Source organism: Leptosomus discolor, chromosome 9 (genome assembly GCF_034619465.1).
Source record: "Leptosomus discolor isolate bLepDis1 chromosome 9, bLepDis1.hap2, whole genome shotgun sequence".
NCBI lineage: Eukaryota > Metazoa > Chordata > Aves > Leptosomiformes > Leptosomidae > Leptosomus > Leptosomus discolor.
The window spans coordinates 41,798,675-41,817,410 of NC_141399.1; the positions used below are offsets into that span (position 1 = coordinate 41,798,675).

At 42.4% G+C, this 18,736-nt stretch overlaps 1 protein-coding gene across 1 annotated transcript; it reads left to right on the top strand.

The window, feature by feature from the left end:
- Nucleotides 1-35: 35 nt before the first annotated feature.
- COMMD5 (COMM domain containing 5) lies at nucleotides 36-17,570 on the top strand. Its single transcript, XM_086470466.1, has 7 exons — nucleotides 36-204; nucleotides 3,329-3,489; nucleotides 4,572-4,600; nucleotides 8,521-8,571; nucleotides 12,580-12,675; nucleotides 14,442-14,517; nucleotides 17,059-17,570. The coding sequence occupies exons 1-7, from the start codon at nucleotides 36-38 to the stop codon at nucleotides 17,158-17,160; spliced, it is 684 nt and encodes a 227-aa protein (XP_086326592.1). The 3' UTR covers nucleotides 17,161-17,570.
- Nucleotides 17,571-18,736: the final 1,166 nt, after the last annotated feature.

An 18,736-nucleotide genomic window follows, 5' to 3' on the forward strand; every position in this document is an offset into this window, starting at 1 on the left:
CGGGCGCCCCCAGCGCCGGGCGGGGCCGCGCTGCTATGGCGGCGGCAGCGGTGGGGAAGGCCGCGGCGGCGGCCTACGGGCACGGCGAGAGCGGCGGAGGCCGCGGCGGCGGCTTCCTGGGGCCGCGGGTGCCGGCCGAGGTGGAGGCCATGGCCCGGGCCGTGCAGGAGGTGAGCAAGGAGACCTTCCGGCGGCTCCTCAAAGGTAGGGCCCCAGCGTGGCCTGCCCCGGGGCTCCGCGGGCACGAGAGGGGCCGTCGCTGCCCTGCCGCAGAGGGGCGGGCGGGTTTCCCAGCCAGACCCGAGGGGCAGGCGCCGCGTTCCCGGGGGAAGCCGCGGATCCTCTCGGGAGGCCAGGGCGGCCGGAGGGGCGGGCCGCTCTGCCGTGCCTGGGCAGCGCTGCAGCCCTCACGGGCGCTTCCCCCGCTGCTTTCCCCTGCAGGGAGCTAAAGCCGAGGGCGGAATACAGTGACGGCTTTTCTCGGTTGTATTCTAAAATTCTGTAAAAGCCGTGAGAAGGAGGTACGGACGGCCCCCAGCGCCGTTAAAGTCACTCCTCTCTCATCCCTCCGACCTAGAGCCACCCGTCGAGTCACTGTCAGACCGTGTTAGGGCCTGTGGAAGTCGGAGACCCCGCGGATATTTTCATAACATTCAGGAGAAAATAAAGCAACCTCAACGTGCAGGTGTTGGGGCTGCAAGATTGAACGTGATTGATTTGATTTTTGTCTGTGAGGCTTCTCCCTGTGGTAAGTCAAGGCAGGTGGGATGTTCTCAAGGCACATTGGACCACCAAAAGCGGAGTTAGTCGGTTGAGTAAATTATTGTATGCGAAATAATCGCAGAATAATTGAAGAATTGATTAGTAGAGCAAACGCACATCTTGTTTGTGGCCATTGAGAGGAGACCGCCTGCTGCGTGCAGACCCTTACGTGCACGTTCTCTCAGCTAACTTCCTTCCAGGCTTTTTGTTTTGAGTTGAGTTAATAAGGACTCAAAGCATCTGGTAGCTGGTTTGGCTTTGAAAGTGTTGCTGCACAGTGTCAGAAATGGAGCAGTGTAGCCAGGGTTTCTCTTTACAAGAACTGGAAGTGAGAAAGCTACGTACAGGCAGAGGCATTTGGGACAGAAGTAAATACAGATGTTGAACCATATTTGCTGTCTAGCGCAGGGACCACGGAGACCAAAAAGTTGTATCGGTGCCTCTGGGTTTAATTTCGGTGTAAATTACCGCCCGCGTTTAGGTGTGCAATAAATGCTCCCTACTGTAGGGGGGGCAAACAGTCCTTCAAAACCACCCGAAGCCAGGGCAGGTAGCCCCCCCCGCACTGATTCACCCAGTGCCTGTGCCCCCCAGAGCGGACGCAGACAGCCTCCAGATGATGGCAGGAATCTCCAGTCATCATCTGCTCTTGCTGGTCTGTGATTAAGAGCATGCAGGACGGCAGTTTTTCCTTTGAAGGTTTAGTAGACTTTGAAGACATGATGGAGTTCAGCAGAGTGTATCTAGAGTGCTCTGGCGCTTGCACCAAGTTAGTGTTTTGAGGCTGCTGCTGTTGCTCTATTGCTAAGTAACTAATATAAAAACTGAGATGCTGCTTCATGTACCTGCTCAGTTCACGATGTAACAACTGCGTGTACCGTTACCTCAGGGTTATCCAGCCAGTGTCACTGCAGGCTCTGCTAAACTGCAAGTGTACGTTTGAGACCGGAGGCGTCTTCTACTAGGAACAAATGACCCAGCAGTGAGATCTTCTTGGGATGTTTTGGGGTTATTTTTTTTTTCTCCTTCAGATTGACTGTTGGAAATGTTGGTACAGCTGATATTTCTGAGTTCCCTGAGCCATACTGAGTAAAAAATCTTGTGCCCTAGGATAGTGCAAGTAGGTTATAAAAGACAACGCTTTTAACCAGTTATTAGGGTTGATCAACAGAAAGAAAACCAATATTGACATTAAAAGACAGCTTTAAGCTGTCTAGTTAGAATCTACAAGCAACCTGTTGTTCCTTGAAGAAACAGATCAAAGTTGTATTTAAGCAGGTAAGTAGACAGCAAACTTTCCTGCTCTGCGCATGATCTAGGGGACAGGCCTCAGTGCTGATCTGGATTTGGCCTTTCCAGTCGCCTTCTCCAAGTCAGGTTTGTTGTCGTAGAGCAGAGCCTTCTTCAGACAGCACGGAAAGCTTGGGACTAGCACCTTGCACACCCTGGCTACTCTGTGCCATGCAGGTAGCGCCAGACAAAGGCAGTCAGCCAGGTGACAGATCCAAGAGTCACCACTGAATTGGGTGTGCATTTAAAAATGTGAAAAGCAAAGAGAATTTATCAAGAATTAGAAGCAGCCAATGGAACTCACCTAATACCAAAAGAAGGGCTGGCAGTTTGATTAAAACTCTTCTTTTTTTCCTTTTTTTTTTTTCCCCCCCCAACATTAGGATTAAGCTAATCTCTTCGTGTTGGCTTTCAGTAGCGCTTGGTGGACATGTTTAACTTTTCATGTTTTATTCACAGCACTAATATGGCTCATTAGACATGACTAATCTAATGCCCCGATCCTGCAATGCGATTGTGTCAGTAATCTCTTTTTTATCCGCAGTGGGGCTTCCTGTGGCTCCAGCAGTCCATCCAGACTGATCAGAGTGCAGGACAGAGGCTGACGTGACAACAGAAATTTGTAGAAGCCAGTGCATATATGGAAAAAGGAAGAATAACTGAGTGATGAAGATTGAGATAAACCCTCACCAGATATTAGTCTAGAATGTTGCCACATGGGTTAACAGTAATTTCCTTTAAAGTTTGTATTATCAGCAGTTGTGTAAACTGCAAGACTTGAAGGTTTAGTTTTGTCTCCTTGCTCATTTAATCCTTAGTCTCTGCTGACATTGCGAGATAGATTAATTATGTAAAATGTTGGAGAACAGTGTTGAATTGTTTACTCTCTCAATCCTCTCTTATCCTACATATCAGAAGTGTAATTAAGCTGTAAGCAGACTTCTGATGTGAACAAGTTTGTTGATAGAAGCTCAAGTTGGATTTGTACTCGTGAGCAGTGAATTTCTTAATCTTTTTTGCATTATCCCACTGGAACAAATTTCAACAGTGAAAACATCTTCAATTTTACAATTCAAAAGCTTAATCCATTGAAGTTCTCTCGGTAAAGTGTTGTGAGACTGACCTGTGGTAGTGGATGATCAGATGTATTTACAGAGACCTAAAGTGACAGTTCCACGTCAGGCAAAATGTCAGTAAAATCATAGACATGTTTATGTTCATGGTCTCCAGGCCTTCCTCTTTTTAAAGGGATCCTGCTTTGCCTTCTTATTCACAGTCACCGTTAATGCGTTGGAAGGAAAAGACTGCAAGGAATCTGTCAAGCTGATTGCAGAAAGCACTAATCTCTCAGAAGAGCAACTTGCTGTCCTCATTTCTGGCATGTATACCCTTCTCCGAGAGGCGCTGAGACTCCCCTTATCAACTTTCAAACAAGAAGTAAGTTCTGGGAGTACTTGGAGTCCTGATAAGTTAAAAGCTGCGTCAGATGCGAGTTACCATCTAAACCCTATTTGCCAGGGTGGGGACGTAAAATTGTTACTCTGAGTTAGTGGTTGGAAGATGCTGTTAAAAATCTAGAGCTTACTATTTTACTTGTTGGGTAGATTTACAGTGAGCTTTTTGGAAGAGTATTTAAGCTTTGGGAAAGATTCCTGTATCTTTCTCTGCTTCAGCATCTTGTTTACTGTGCACGTTTGTTTTCATTCTTAAATTAAAACCCCAGAAGAAGCCCTTGCAAAGTGTTATTTCATTGGCATCAACTCTCTCTCCGTAGCTGTGTGTCCACACTTAGATTTTCTCATATTTGTTTGCCTGCCTTTCTTCGTGCTTCTGCCTTAGAGGAAGGAAGGTCTTATGGCCAGAACCAGATAGTGGAAATTGGGAGAAAGTGCTGTTCCTGCCTGTGCTGTGGATGTTCTGTGTCAATATGTACATCTGCCATGTTCCCAACCCCTATCCCTTCTTCATGGCTATTTTATTTGCTTTTTCATGTCACTTTACCTTACATTTTTTCTTTTCCCATTTTATATTTATGTGAGCGAACCACTTCTGGGTTTCCAGCATCTCTTTTGTTTAAGATACTGCTTTCATATTTACTCATATATTGCAGAAAGCTTAGTGAAGGTATGCTTTTAGTATTCGGAGCTTATCTTTTGCCACTTCCTTTCTGTTGTCATGGTTTAAACAAGTTACTGCAAAACATACTTGAGAATAAAAGCACATAATTACGCTAAAGGAATAATATGTTATGCATAGCTACATAAAAGAAATGGCAGGGATGTTGTTTTCAAAACCAAAGGCTTCCAAGAGATTTAGGTCTTTAAAATTAGTTTCACAACTTGATTGAATGCATCTGGAAATTCTTCTCAATATATAACTTGTAATTTCAAAACTACTGGCACTCAAGACCAAAACTTTTGGGGAGAGATACCAAGCAAATAACCACTATTGATTCTGTAGGTAAGAAATGATCCTTCAAGACTACATCCTGTAAGATTTCACCTTCCTTGTCTTTCTAGGTTTTTAAGGAAGACCTAAAGGAGCTCAGGTATGCCTGCTTATGCCTGATTTTTTAGTCTTTATAACTTTTCTATAACTGCTTCCCCAAATCAACCTTTTTACACAACAAAGTTGATATAAAAATCACCTGTAAATAACATGTAACACATCTGTTGCCAAATGTCACGTGATGCCAGAGGAAAAAACCACCTGTTGTGTTAAGACTTGACTTAGCACTGCGCATGAGCAGTAAATACCACATGCTGGGGAGACTGGTCTAATTTAGTCCATAATGTAGGTTATGCAAATGTGAGTGACCTTCTCTCTGCCACCCGCACCTTGCCCCACAGTACTTTTTAACATGTTTGGTAAGACAGCGGGAACATTTCAGAAGCTAAGAAACTGCCCTACTTTTTTTTTTCTTCTTTGGAAGGCCAGTGATACAACCAACGCTCGTGAAATCCCACCGTCTTGTTCAGCTATGATGTCTCCTGCCCATGACTCAGGAAAGCATCATGTCTGTTACAGACTCAGTCAAAATCTGTATCCGTCTGCTCAGAGTATCTCTGAACAGAAGTTCATATCCTAAAGGCTAGACATCAGCTGCTAATAAACTTTATAGGTTTTCCCTTATTTCCACATTCAGTAGCAATGAAAGAATAACAGCAGTTCATGTTTTCATCCATAGAGAAATTTCTGCACCAAGGCTCAATTATTTTAAAATGCTGATTTCCCATCATTCTTAGCACTCTGATTGCTCCCTGGGAGAAATAGGTATGTTTCTAATTCTGTCTTTTTCATCCCTATTTGTCTGTTAACCTGCACATTGGCTTTCTTCTCAAACTGTTCTGCAGAGTCATAAGCATAATTTACTTTATGAGCAACTTCAGGCCAATTAAAGCTGCAGATTTAGACATGCAATTGGGGTGTAATCAGTGAAAGGTGTAATTGGGGCCATGATGAAAGGTGCCTTGCTAGTTGATACAATTTTGTCTGCAGCTCAGTGCTGGAGTTTGGCCTGCCTTTTGTCTTGTGAGCTAAAACACGAGCTGCCGCCTCTGCCTCGTCATGGAGTTCACACCCAGGTTAAAGTAGGTCAGTAAGAAACTGATGAATTGCTTTTGACCCAGTGGGAGTTGGTGTTTTTTGAGGCGCACACAGAACGTGTTCGGTGTGATTAAGGAATAATGAAGAGCACTACAAGCTCCATGCCAAGTTCTCTGAGGGTAGGTGAATGTTCCTTTGTTGAGCAGTGGAGAAAGTTGGTATAGAGGAGTGCCAGGAGTCACCGGCTGGGCTGGCTGTGTACACCGGCTGTGTCTAGAAATACAGACTCCCCAGGGCCTTTACTTTTGTAGCTGTTTTGGGGGGCTGTTTCTCACTTTATGGTTTACTCATGGAACTTTGAAGACCCTTTTCAGTCTGGATAATCTTCTTTTATATCTTTTATATCTTGATAAATCTTTTTTTATCTTGTTCTGGTAAACATGACTGGTATAGCAGCAATAGTTCAGGTAACCGCATTTATGTTGCTTGCAGACTTGTATGTTTTATGTGCTGCTCGTTGCTGCTAGGCTCCCATGATTCTCGCATTACTGGGACTCTTCCTAACTTCCATCTTTGACAGTCTTATTTCCTGTGAGTAGCTCTTTTCACCTTGCGGCTAAACTTGTAGAAGACTAAATAGCTTATTCTACTCTCGAGCTATGATACTTAGTAAACTTAGTAGCACTTTTAGTTTCTTGAATTCCTATGGGAAATATAATTTCCTATGTTTCCCAATGCACTTGGGTTTGGAGATGAAATACCTGCTCATTTTTAAGGCACCTGCTAATTACATTCAGACACTTACCCCTCTGCAGTGACTCCTGTGGGTCATCCTGTGATCATGTGCGTGATGAACACGTGTAATTGGTTGAAGAGCAGCGTCTTGGCATTATTGGCACCCAGTGTTTGGGCAGCTATTTTGCATTTTAAGGCAGAAAAAATGGCTTATTTCCCTTTTTTTTTCCTTGTGTCGTCTTTTAAAAGGTTTGAGCTCTGAGCCAGGTTACCTTTTTCCACCTCTCCTACATTCTATTTTGTTTCCTTCGGTGAAGCTGAAGATTGGATTAATTCCACTCTTACAAAGTCTTGTAATTCTTAGTTTCCTGATGATGCAGCAGGTCTTGGCTTCTAGTTTTGGTGGAGAGGGAGGCTGGAAGACATGCCCACTTCTGATTAATTAGATAAGTACTACTGGTTTCACAGGACTGCCATTCTATATCCCCTATTTCTTGGCCTGACTGGCCAAGCCAGTGAGAATAAATTCACTCGAAATTGTGGATGCTATTCTTTCCCTCCCCTCTCAGGTTGTTTAGTAACTTTATGGGTCAGGCCAATAACTTGGGATTGTGACTCCTCACATCACACCTTCTTCCTTGCCCTTTAAGTCCCTTCCTTAGAATGTTCCTTTGAAAACTGATTGCCATCTGTAGCTCAGGCCTGAGCTGTGCCTTGTTCTGTGTCTGATCTGCTTAGCGTGTGACTGGCCTTGTGTAAGCTGCTTGAGCCAGGAACAGAATTTTCAGCAAAATCATTAACTGCACAGTAAAAATAATGCAAGCTCAAAGGTAGCATTAATGCTTCTGTTTTAGCAACACGTGCTCTTACAGTCAGGCAAATACTGTGGTAGGTACCCTAATAATCATATTACAGCCCCCTGTCTCCAGCTGTTCCACTCATACAGAGGCTATTCGGTCACCATCAGGATGGGTTAAGTGATACACTTGCATGGAAAAGCGTAAGCAATGTTTGCAGAAATAGTCTTGTCTCTTCTGAAAGACAGACACATGGCAGCCAAAAAAACGACTGTCTAGTCCCTCCTCCTCACTTCCCAGTTTGCCTCAGATAACTACCTTGCTAATATGAATTCATTTTTATACAAGCACCATGTAAAAGTATGCTTTAACCCCACTTCTTCCATGAAGAATTCAAGCTCTAATAACTGCTGTTTCATCTTCCCACTGTGCGAGTTGATGAGTTGTTTCTTCTCCCATCATTAGACGCTGTAAGCCCTTTAGGACAGGTAATTTCCTTGTTTGCTTTGATTTTTCTTTCATATACCGCTGCGTACCTCAAGCCACTGGTGAGTAATATGTCTGGGTGCTGATTCATGTTGAGTGATGGATTTAACTGTGGCAGCAGTAGTTGTTACTTCTCCCATTTGTCCAACCTGCCTCTGTAGGAGGTTACTGTCCCTGTGGCAAAGGCATATGAATGGGTAATGTTTGCTCTGCAGTCTTTGCAATTCACAGCCTGATATATTGAACTGAAAATCAACAGCAGCTTGTTTTTAAGGCAATAATAGTGTCGGAGGAATGGTAAAGTAGTGGAGAGGCATAGGGTGGATGGAGTGTGAGTTCGTCTATTCAACCAGTTCTCGTGGTCCCCATCAAATTTATGCTTGTCCTCCCCATGTTAGATATGCTCCTTTTGTAAGTAATCTTAGCTACGAGGGCCTCTGGTTTTACTTTTGAGGGAGCAGCCCATTCTGTCTTTTCAGTAGACTTCAGGTGAAAGTGAAATGAAATGTGTAGGGGTTTTTGAAAGCGTGCGTTGCTGGCCTGCCTTCTGCACTTGTCAGAGCCGTCAGAAAAACTTTTCTTGACTTTACTGAGAGAAGTTAAACAAATACTGGGTTCTTTTGAAACTCACTGTTGCCATACTACATAGAACAGGAAGGTGTAATACAGCGTGGAGGCTTCATGATATAAAAATATAGGCTGTCCTTTTGCGAGCCTAGACTGAATCAATACTGAAGTGCTTATGTAAGAGCTGATGGCAATTTTAAGCAATGGAAGATGGAAAATGTTGACACATTTTTTGTGTTCTATAATAGATTTGTTGGGGGGGGGGAGGGTTGTATGTGAGGCCATATATTTGTGGTTATAAAAAACTTAACTATTTTGTGTTGCGCTTTTCTTTAAGGATACCGGAAGATTTCATTGTGGACTTTGCCAGTATAGTCTTTGGTAACAGGTTGGTATCTTCATGTATCGTGTGTGGTGCAACCAGCAGGGCTGCACAGAGCTCTGCTGACAAAAATCCCAGGCCTGTTGAAGGAACAGCAAAATTCTAAATTCTCTGAATTAACGAGAACAAGATTTGTCCCATTATTTCGATTCAACATAGCATGACGTCCATCATGCATGGCTATATATGCAGTAAGTAGCTCTCATGCCGGTTTTCAAGTTTTCTGTGGTTATCGCCCATGGGTTTTTATAATGTTCTATAGACTCTGTAAGGTGCATCAATACCTACAGATGAAAAATGCATTGCAGAACTGAGCATTTTTATCATCATTATCACTGCAAGTTAGAGCAAGAGTGAAAGACTTGCTTTGTTGAGAGGCAAGCTGTGTGTGCCTTCTGCATGCTGTGGTTTGTGGAAGCTTTCTCAGCATTTAGTCGAGTCTTAATGTACAGCTGAACTGGGAGTTCACACTGGGTGAGTTGATGGCATGTATGAGGTATCCAGTGCTCTGCTAGCTGTAATTCATTTTCTAGGCGGTATACCTCAGTAGCTCCAGAGGAAGCACAGCCGAGCTCTTTTGTCCATTCTGCGGATTCCTTTTTTCTATATGGTTCTCTGCTCAACCATATTTAACTTATTCTACATCGCTTTTTGCATATGCAAAACTTTCCTCCTTGAATCTTGAGGCCACTCAGCCCATAGCATCACTAACCCAAGGCTGCTCCAGATACTCGACATGGAATCCTGATAATCATAGTTGTGGTATTTCAGTTACCCTCACAAGAGTCTGAATGCTGCTACCAAAGTTAAAAATATTTTTCATTTCCTTGGGTAAGATCTTGGCTTAAAGCTAAAGGTTCTTGGAGTAAAAATAAATTCAGCCTTCTCATCTTTTCTTTGCTCTTCTGTTTGAATTATAGGTGTTAAGAATGCAAAATTCATGGTTGCAAAGTGGAAATATTGTTTGCAGTGGAGAAAGAAGATAAATTTAGATGTCATTTGAAGCATGCATGATTGTCTGTTTTCTACTGTGAAATCACGATGCTGGAAAATTTAGCTTTTTCTCATTTTGAAAGCTGTGATTATCCAGTGTAATCTTGCTCTGTGTTTTGAGACCAAAGAAGAGCACCTCAGATTTGATTTCTAGACAGATCTGCTTTTATAATCTTAAATGTAACACTGAATCATACATATGCTTATTGAGTTGTAAATATATATGATTGTGATGGTAAGAGAAGTATCAGCATCTGATCAAAAATTCAGTATGAGCTACATAACCCAGAAAAATCCAGTTTTACTACTTTTCCTGGCATCTTACACTATTTTTTGCAATTTTGTTCCCTAAACAACAGCTCTGAAGTACTGGAAATTTGACACTTGTATTTTGTGTCCCCACGGTTCCATCAGGCTATAGACTGAAAGAAAAACTTGCCACATTGACACCGTCAAATAACTGTATGAAATTAAAAATTTTTGTTAAGGGAAAGGATAACCCTCCACCTCTCTGAATGTTTATAATAAATGTACTGCTCTTTTTTTTTTTTTTTTTTTTTTTTTTTTTTTTTTTTTTTTTTTTTTTTTTAAATCCTGTAGCTTTTGTTTCTGCCAGGAGGGTGCGTTCTGTGTGCCAGTTGTCAGCATTTCACACATACCGATTTATTCATTCTCCCTGTTCAGTGGCCTGCTAGGCATGTCTTGTTATGTGCGTAGGGAACCATCCAGAATTTGTCTTTAGTTTTGATATTGTTAGGTCAGCTGCTGCTCCACGTTCTTCCATTTTCGAATGCTCTTCTGTTGTATCCTTTGGCAGATGATGTTCTGTCACCAGGTGTATCATCCTGTCCATGTGTAATCTGGATGGTCTCTAGCTGATCCGTGGTGCTTTACTTGTTCTGACTTCTGCCTTCTGCACTGTGTGCTGACAGGATATTGCAGAGGTTGGCAGAGGGTGTTTACAAGATGTAATTATAGTCTATAGGTTTGGGATATAAGATCCGTTGAGTCTTTTCTGCTCCATTTTGCTATTCCTCTTAGAAATCAATGGCTTGATTAATGGCCTGTGTAATTTCTGTTGTTGGCCACAACGCACATTCTGGCATCTTTGCAGGATTCTTGCAGTTCCAGCTGCGATCTTGTTCAGGCTGGGAAGGTGCTGACAGAAGCTTAAACTAAGCTATAAAAGCCACAACTCTTTCTGAGGGAGTGGTACTGAAGTGCAGTCCTGACCAGAACTAAAGCTTTGTGGTCTGGCCACAGAAGTGCCATAGCTTAGCAATATGCAGAAGCTTCACCTCTGGGCATCGCTGACCTTTCCCACCACTGCTAACTAGAGCATCTTCACGTTTTCATTACTCTTTCTTCCCCCCAAAATGCTGGTGCTGCACTGAATGGACTATCTTCCACTGATGGGAGTTAGTGTGCCTTGAGGAAGCAGTAGCACTGTGGCTATTTCTAGGCATTCCCCAAATCAAGCAATACTCTGGCAGCAGCTCGCCACTGAGGGAAAGGCCTGTTCTTATTTCTTAATCCTGCTGGTGACCGTTCTAGACTCCAGCTCCTCATGGTTGCACCCGGCTGTGGTGACCTACTTCCTAACCAGTAGTTGACAGTGAGTAAGAACCAGCTGATCTATTTTTCTTTGCTCATTCCTTTACCATACTATTAGGAACGAGTGTCACTTGTGACACCTCCCAATGCCCACCCATCCCCTGGTCAAAAAAAGGACAAATTCTTTTTTGTATTGCCTTTGCTAAATGCAAGAGTATTGGAGGATCTCAGCCTGTCAGTCCTGTATACCTTATCAAATCACTAATCTTTCTGAGCAGTTTCTAAAGGTACCAGCTAACTCTCACACAAGAATCTGAGTAGGGATGTTAGACTATCATTCCTACACTCCTTGATTAGTTCAGAGAGGATTCCTTTCTGATGTAAAGTCTGTAATTAGATTATGTCTGGCACCGTGGATAAAGCATGTAACATTTCTTATCCTGCCCTTTGCGAGAATACTGGAGTAGCTTTGAAATGTACCGTAAATAACTTCCGGAGACATGGGATGCTTAGCAAAGAAAAAAAAAAAAAAATACGGTAACTAACATGAAGTCCAGACTAGCTCCTGAATGGACCAGCTGAGTGACCTCATTCTGAAGATATTTCTGCATGTATATCTAAAAATGGGTGGCTGTTATGTCTTTGTATCAGATTTGACTTGTTTACTTACCCAGAGCTTAAGACGCTCTTAAAAATTTAAAGATTGTCAACCATCTGAATTGCTGTCAACTGTTATTTCCTCACAGAGATAAACTGAGGCTTGATCGGCCTGATTCTTCCTGCAATATGAGTAATAAATGAAGTCCTTGGCTTCTTGCACATTAGACTAGACAAAAATCTTGAAGGTTGTGCTGGGGTTGGCAGTGAACATTATGTAAGGAACTTAAGAGTTTGTAAATTATCTTGGATTAACAAGAACCACTGTGTGATTTTTATTTTTTTTTAAAGTATGCTTCAAAGTACACTCTAATATTATTATATTTTAAAACATTGCTGCTTGCTAATACTAGATGCTTTCTGCTGAAGGAGCACAGTGACCTTCTTCCAACTCTTTTGCTCAAGTCATCTGTCTCATTCCTGCTGGATCTGCATGAAGGTAAAGATATATTTGCAGATCCTTTTCTACACCTCACAGTTGGATGTAACTGAAATAATAGATATGCCAGCCACCACAATGGCTCTTTACTAAACTTTATAGTGACATCAGTTTACTGGAATTACACAGAGTCACTTGGTGTCTTTTTTTTAACACGGACCATAGTTAAGCATAGGGAAAGTGGGTAATCTGACCTCAGCTGTCTTAAGTACACAAAACCTCAATTTACTCACACCTCTCTAAATGAGGGTAGATGCAGGAGTGAAACAAGTTCTGGACAGGTTTGTTCTGAGGAATCTTATTTTCTCTGTAGATCGTTGTTTCTTTTCTGGATTTGCATTTCAGTCTCCCGTTTCTGATTTACTCTGTAGGCGTCCTGGTTCCGAAGGCACAGCTCTGATACAAGGAAGTAGGCTGCCAGGTGTCCAGGACTTCAAGTGGAGAGTGGACGTAGCTATATCCACAAGGTATAAAAGCGAATCCTGCATGAGCCTAGAAATTATTTTCGTTAAATATTTTGACTTCCTGTGCTGCTTAAAAATGTTAACGCTGTTAAAATGTACGTGCTGTTTGGGATGGGCACATAGCATTAAATGGTAAGATACGGAGGGGATTTTCTGAACGGTGTAGAAGTCAGGTGATATACAGGTTACTGCTGTTAACGTGGACCTGCCAACAGGCTGCTGCCTTCATCTTCTACTTTTTAGGCTACTTACTTGTTTTGATCACCAAAACCTCTGTGCTAGAAACATTTCACTCAAAGTCTCTCTTTCAATATTTTAAAACTTAGTGGAGCTGATACAACTCCACAGGTCCTCAGAGATGATGGAATAAATTAGATGGATTGAGCCTCACGCAGCCAGACAAGCTCTCAGTTTCACTGGAGCAGGGGAGGGAAATCATCTTTTCTACCTCTCGAGTAGACTATCATTTGTATGTTGCACGTGTTAAATAAAATCACTTTCCATCACCTGTACTGTCTGCCCTAGATTCTACAAAGTTATGCAGTTGGTCACTGATCTGCCTCCTGGTTTCTTTCACAAACCAGGAGTAAAGGCCTTTGTGATCATCCTGGCTGTGCCTGCTGTGAATAGCTTCTTGCCATCTGCCGCAGCAGAGGCAGCCGGGGGATGGATCTTTGGCTAGAGCCAGAAGGAAACAGAAACCAGTTGTCTCTGGTCTTTGTCTAGTTCTGACCAAGATGGACCAGGGTGAAAGAAATTGGAAGATGATCCGGTATTTGCATAGTGTAAATTGTTAGCGGGAGTGACTTCATATTGTATTCACGAATATGGGCATCCGAGGGAGAGTGCAGTCTCTTTGCTGCTGTAGTTGAGAGGCCCGTGGATAATCAGGGATAGTCTTCCTGAAATCCGGAAAAAAGGCACTTAAGTGAAAATTGTAATGGCCACAAGCTGCTAGTTCAGGTGACTCCCAGATGAGCAGTGCTGTAAGCACCACACATATCACTATGCAGAAAAAATCTGTACCTACCAGAGAGCAAAATGTACAGGTAAACATCCTCAGGCACAACGCTGCAAGCTGCAGGCAAATCCTATGATTTGTTTTTCAAACAATACAGGAGCAATACATTATCCTTTTCTGTTTTCCTTCCTCTTATTTTCCTTTCCAGTCAACCTCCCCCGTGAGATTTCTTGTTTATCATTCAGCAACAGCCTCTGTGAAGAGGTATGGCTTGTGGCTGTAACGCCTGTCAGGACCTGAGCAGTTTTGGCAACATCGGTTGATGGAAGCTGCACCAGAATGACTCATTTCCCCTCTTTGGGTCATCAAATAAAATAACAACCCACAAATTTAGGATGAAGACTGGAAGAGCTTGATTCCCCAAACAAAATGGCAGTTGAAAGTATGAAGGGATAGAAAGGATTAATGCAACGTGGTAAACTGTGTAAGAAAACTGTCAGTAGCAGTGCTTGGTCAGCTCTTATCCCTGTCATAGTTCCACTAAACTGATTATTATGTAAAATGAAAATGGTCCTAAACTTGCAGTTACTAAACTATTAAAAAATTTTTACTCTCAATACTGAAGTAAATCGGACAGGACTCCCGTGTTCATGAGTTTCCAGCCATCCAGGTACAGGACTCTATGACTGAAATTACTGTGTTCTATGAAAAGCCTACATGAACATCTTAAATTGCTGATGTACAATGCTGTACTCATCACACTGCTGATGTCTGTTGTTGTAATACTAATAATGTTAAATAATTTCAGTTCACTGGCCCGTGCACTTCAACCATCCATTCTGATGATGATGAAGCTTTCAGATGGGACAGCTCATCGCTTTGAAGTAAGTCTGATTGCCATAATAAAGAGAAAATAAATCACTTGAAGTTCTTTTTAGAAAGTTGAATTACTATTTAAAATATTAAAGCTTTTGTAAACAATGCGTTAACATTGGTTGGTTTGCTTTGGAATCCTTCCATGTTTGGTGTAGCCACATACAATATATAATGAAACACCAACCAAAATCATTTCATACCTTGTTCCTACGCACATTTTGCTGAAACCTCATTTGTTAGAAGAGTGTTAGTTACTGAAAAGCACTGTTGCATAATATCTAGTTTGATTAAAAACTATGGGTTTGTTATCAACTGTAACCTTCAGACCTGATGGTGGCTCTTGAGGGCAGAAAAATTATTGGGGTAGTTTATATAACGTGTGATACGCTTCTAAACCTCCTGCATTTGGTGGAGAAAAGTAACGTTCTCTTTTGTGGCAGAGGTAGTTTTAGTCTTTTTCTTCATTACATTTCTTGCTGCTAGAAAGAAAGTAAGAAAACCTCTTTGCCTTTTACCTCAGAATTAGTCAGTGGCAGTATTTATGACGCTGTACGTAAAGGCTTGCCAGAAGATGGCATAAACTCTTCCATATTTTTAACCTTTGAAAAGGAATGCTATTTGTTCTATAAATAACATGGTGGTGCATACAGGAATTCAGCGCACAGCAGGCATTGTTACATTTGAACTCTGTAAAGATTTTGGCTTCAGTTCCTGTGCTTGTAGTAGCCTGGAGGAAGCACCAAAGTGCTGTGGGTTGAAAGAGGTGGACTGATTCACAAGGCGGCAGCTATTGAGGAGGGCACAAATTCTGTGCTACATTGCCAAGTGTTGAGGGTGTCACTTCGCAGGAGATCAAATTCACCCCTCTGTGGACAGTCCAGCTCAGAGCATCCCATACGCTCTGTTTGAGGTCTTCCATGGAACTTAAATGATGCCATGGACTTCAGATTAACCCTTTACAACAGAGTAAGTTTCGCTTGTGAGAATAAAAACTAGTATATATTCTTTACTGTTTAGATTTGGGACTTCATTTCCTGGTACACAATGTCAAGTCTTTTTCTTGGTGGCATTGTTCCTGGTTGGTTTCTTTTGGGTTTAGTGGGGGTTTTTTTTGTTGTTGTAAGTCTGTGGGAGACCCTTTGCTATTCTGCAGTAGAGACGTGGTGGTGTGCCTGTCCAGAACGTGCAGAAGTGCAGATATGTGATGGCAAACAATGTGCTTCTCTGAGAACCAGCTCTTTGCTGCTGCTGCTTAGATCTGAATGCCAAAGGTCTGGCTGTGAACATGATTTCTGTATCTGATGAGTGGTCTTCCCACAGTTAGTGGCTCTTTGGGATAAACCTGTGTTTTGGTTCAAGGTACCATATGCAAGCAAATATAGTCCTCAGCTCATCAGTTTCCCTTAATTTGGACACGTTCAGAATGTCGTGCTAACTAACAGGGCTTGTGTAAGATGGTGAGTCCAGGAGATAATTCCATTACAAAGTTTTAAGATGTGTATGCCCCAGGGAGAAATTACAGTCTTTGGTCTCTTAGGTTTGATTTTGCAATCACAGTGTGACTTCTTAGTTTAAAAACCAACGGGAGTTGCAGCCTTTTGAGCCTTGTTGTATAGATGTCATAAGTGAAAAGGACATGATGCCTTTTTATGCCTTTCTGATGCATATGGAAAAAGCAAATCAGGTTTTGGATTCCTCTCACATAATTGATATCTGTGCTACAGTAGGCAGAAGGATGACAAGGGACTGTCAAAAGAACTGTGAGTCTTTAATGTCGTCAGAGAAGTACAGTAAATTAGGCAGCGCTCTGCAAGCAGCCTGGGACTAGCTGGGCTGCTGCTGGTACTCACGTGAGGACGTGCGTTTGGGCACTGCACTAGAGTTAATCTGTGTCACCCAGTCTGAGCCTGTGCTCAGATGTGCTTCTCTGTCTCAACAGATAGGACATTTCCATCCATTTGGCTTCTCAGGCTTGAAATGGTCAAGGGAAGTCCGTTAGTCTCCTGCAGAGCTGAAAATGTTTTGTATATTTAATCAGAATCTTTTGCCTTCCACGTATAGACAGTGCCCAGTCCTCTTTGCTCTTGAGGTGGCTGCCAAGTCTTTTGCTTTGAGGCTCAATTCCTTTCTCTGACAAGTTCGGACAAGCAGAATATCTGGAATTTGTTGCTTGAGAATTCTGTAGGCTCCGTGACCTTCCAGGTGACTTTACGTTTGCTTCCAATCCGTGACTCTCCTACTTCACCACAGCCACCATCAGTTTACATTCTGGAGTACTTCTCATATCAGGCAGTATAGAAAATGTACCATGTAACTGTTAATTCTGCTTTTCCCACTCGCCTCCTCCTTTTTCACCCAGATGATTTAGTTGAATTAACTGAATTTTATTAACCTCACATCCTTTGTCTTAAGTCTGGAGGGAAAAAAAAAAAAAAAAGTATTTTAAGAGAGACTGGGCTGACACTGTGGCACGTTCCCTATCCATAGGTGTGCCCTAGTCAAAGTTCCTCAGATGTTTTGTGATTTTTGACCTGAATATTCTGTTTCAGGTGCCAGTTGCAAAGTTTCAAGAACTGAGATACAACGTTGCCCTTATACTGAAGGAAATGAATGATTTGGAGAAAAGGAGCATACTGAAGATCCAGGACTGAACACTTTTGAATTGGGAGTTTATGGAACAGCTCTGAAACCTTCAGCCTGTTCTGTGAAGGGCAAAGCAGGGCACCATCACCACTTTGCCTGTCTGAACTGCAACATAGCATTTATGATGTCTGCTGTAAATATTTTTTCGATTCCAGTGTTAAAAGCACAAGCTCTTTTCATAAGACTTAGGAAAACCAAAAAATATATCTGAAAAAGTATAATGCTGTTTGTGAGCATTTTTACATGATTCATCAAAACATTTTTTAAATAACTGTCTTAATAGATGTAAGAGTCATTTATTTTTGATTATGATTCATTGCTCTAATTATTTTTGAGAGCCTGCTACCGGAAGCCCCATCAACATGTATCGTAAGAAAGCTCTGCAATATCGCAAATAAAAAATAAAATCAAAAAAAGACTCCTGCGCTTTTGTATGACAAATGTGAGCTTGCGTTTTGCATAAGTAAAATTGCTGTCTGGCTTCTCACTAAGCAGCTGAGGTATAGCTACAGGTATTTAAAGGCTAATTTTGAAGAAAATAGGAAGTCTGGGATCAAGAAAGACATATTGACTTCCAGAGCTAATTCCATGGAACTGCAAAGTGGAAAGGTGCAATCTAAGTCTTTGTCTGGTTGATCAGAATGGGCTAAATAGCAGTAACCTCATACATACCTGACTGGAAATGCCTGGGTCTTGTTTGGTGTATTTCCTCTGTGTTTAATGTGAACGGAATCATCTCACTTGCTACTGGGCAGAAACCTCTGGCACTGTGAAGACAGCGAACAGCAAGTGGCAGTAACCTTGTAGACAACAGCTATTTACTCGTTAATAGTGCAAGTCAGACCCCGGGATGCAGAGGCTGTGTACAGCCTCTGGGGTGAAAGTCACAGGTAGGAGCATATCCAAGCCCCCAGGTCAAGAAAACGGTTAAGCATAGGCTGAAGTTCCCTGGAATTGGTGAGGCAGCCCCTGAAGTGGTCAGGCAGTTGGACTAGGTGATCATTGTAGGTCTTTCCAACTGAAATTCAAAGTTACTCCTTTGCCCCATGAGTAAACCTTGAAAGAACTCCCTTAAGTTGAAGCATGTGTTTTAAGTCTCATTTAAACACCGTGGGACCACAAGTATGTCCCTAAGAGTTTTGCCAAGAAGGGATGCATTCCTCAGTCATTGCCTGAATGAGTTTTCCCCCAGCAGCAAAGATACGGCGGCTGTAAGCAACGGCCCAAAGACAGCACAGGCTGTGGGCCTCAGAACTGTAGGATTTATCTGGCTGTCAAAAGGTCGTTTTGGAAGTACGTGCCACTACCGTTGTTAAGCTTTGGCTTATTCCAGCTGCTTTCAGGGTTTCTACCTCGGTAGTACCCCCCATACTTCTCTCTTTTGTTTTTTTGTGATTGTAGAACTTGTAGATCTTCCTCATTCCCCGCAGAAAACAACTGAAATTAAAATCATGGATTCAGGAGGCCGTTTACACTCCCACAGATGTTTGTGTAGGAAAGGATGACTTGGCTCTTCGCTTCTAAGAATCACAACAGGCATAAAAAGGCTTCATTGTCATACTTTTTAAGAGAAAGCTTCGTTGA

Bases quoted from the DNA above. Each gene is read 5' to 3' on its own strand.
- COMMD5 (XM_086470466.1), top strand. From the start codon at position 36: ATGGCGGCGGCAGCGGTGGGGAAGGCCGCGGCGGCGGCCTACGGGCAC. The intron at 12,676-14,441 runs GTATAAAAGCGA...AAATAATTTCAG, and splicing joins GACGTAGCTATATCCACAAG to TTCACTGGCCCGTGCACTTC. The intron at 14,518-17,058 runs GTAAGTCTGATT...ATTCTGTTTCAG, and splicing joins GGACAGCTCATCGCTTTGAA to GTGCCAGTTGCAAAGTTTCA.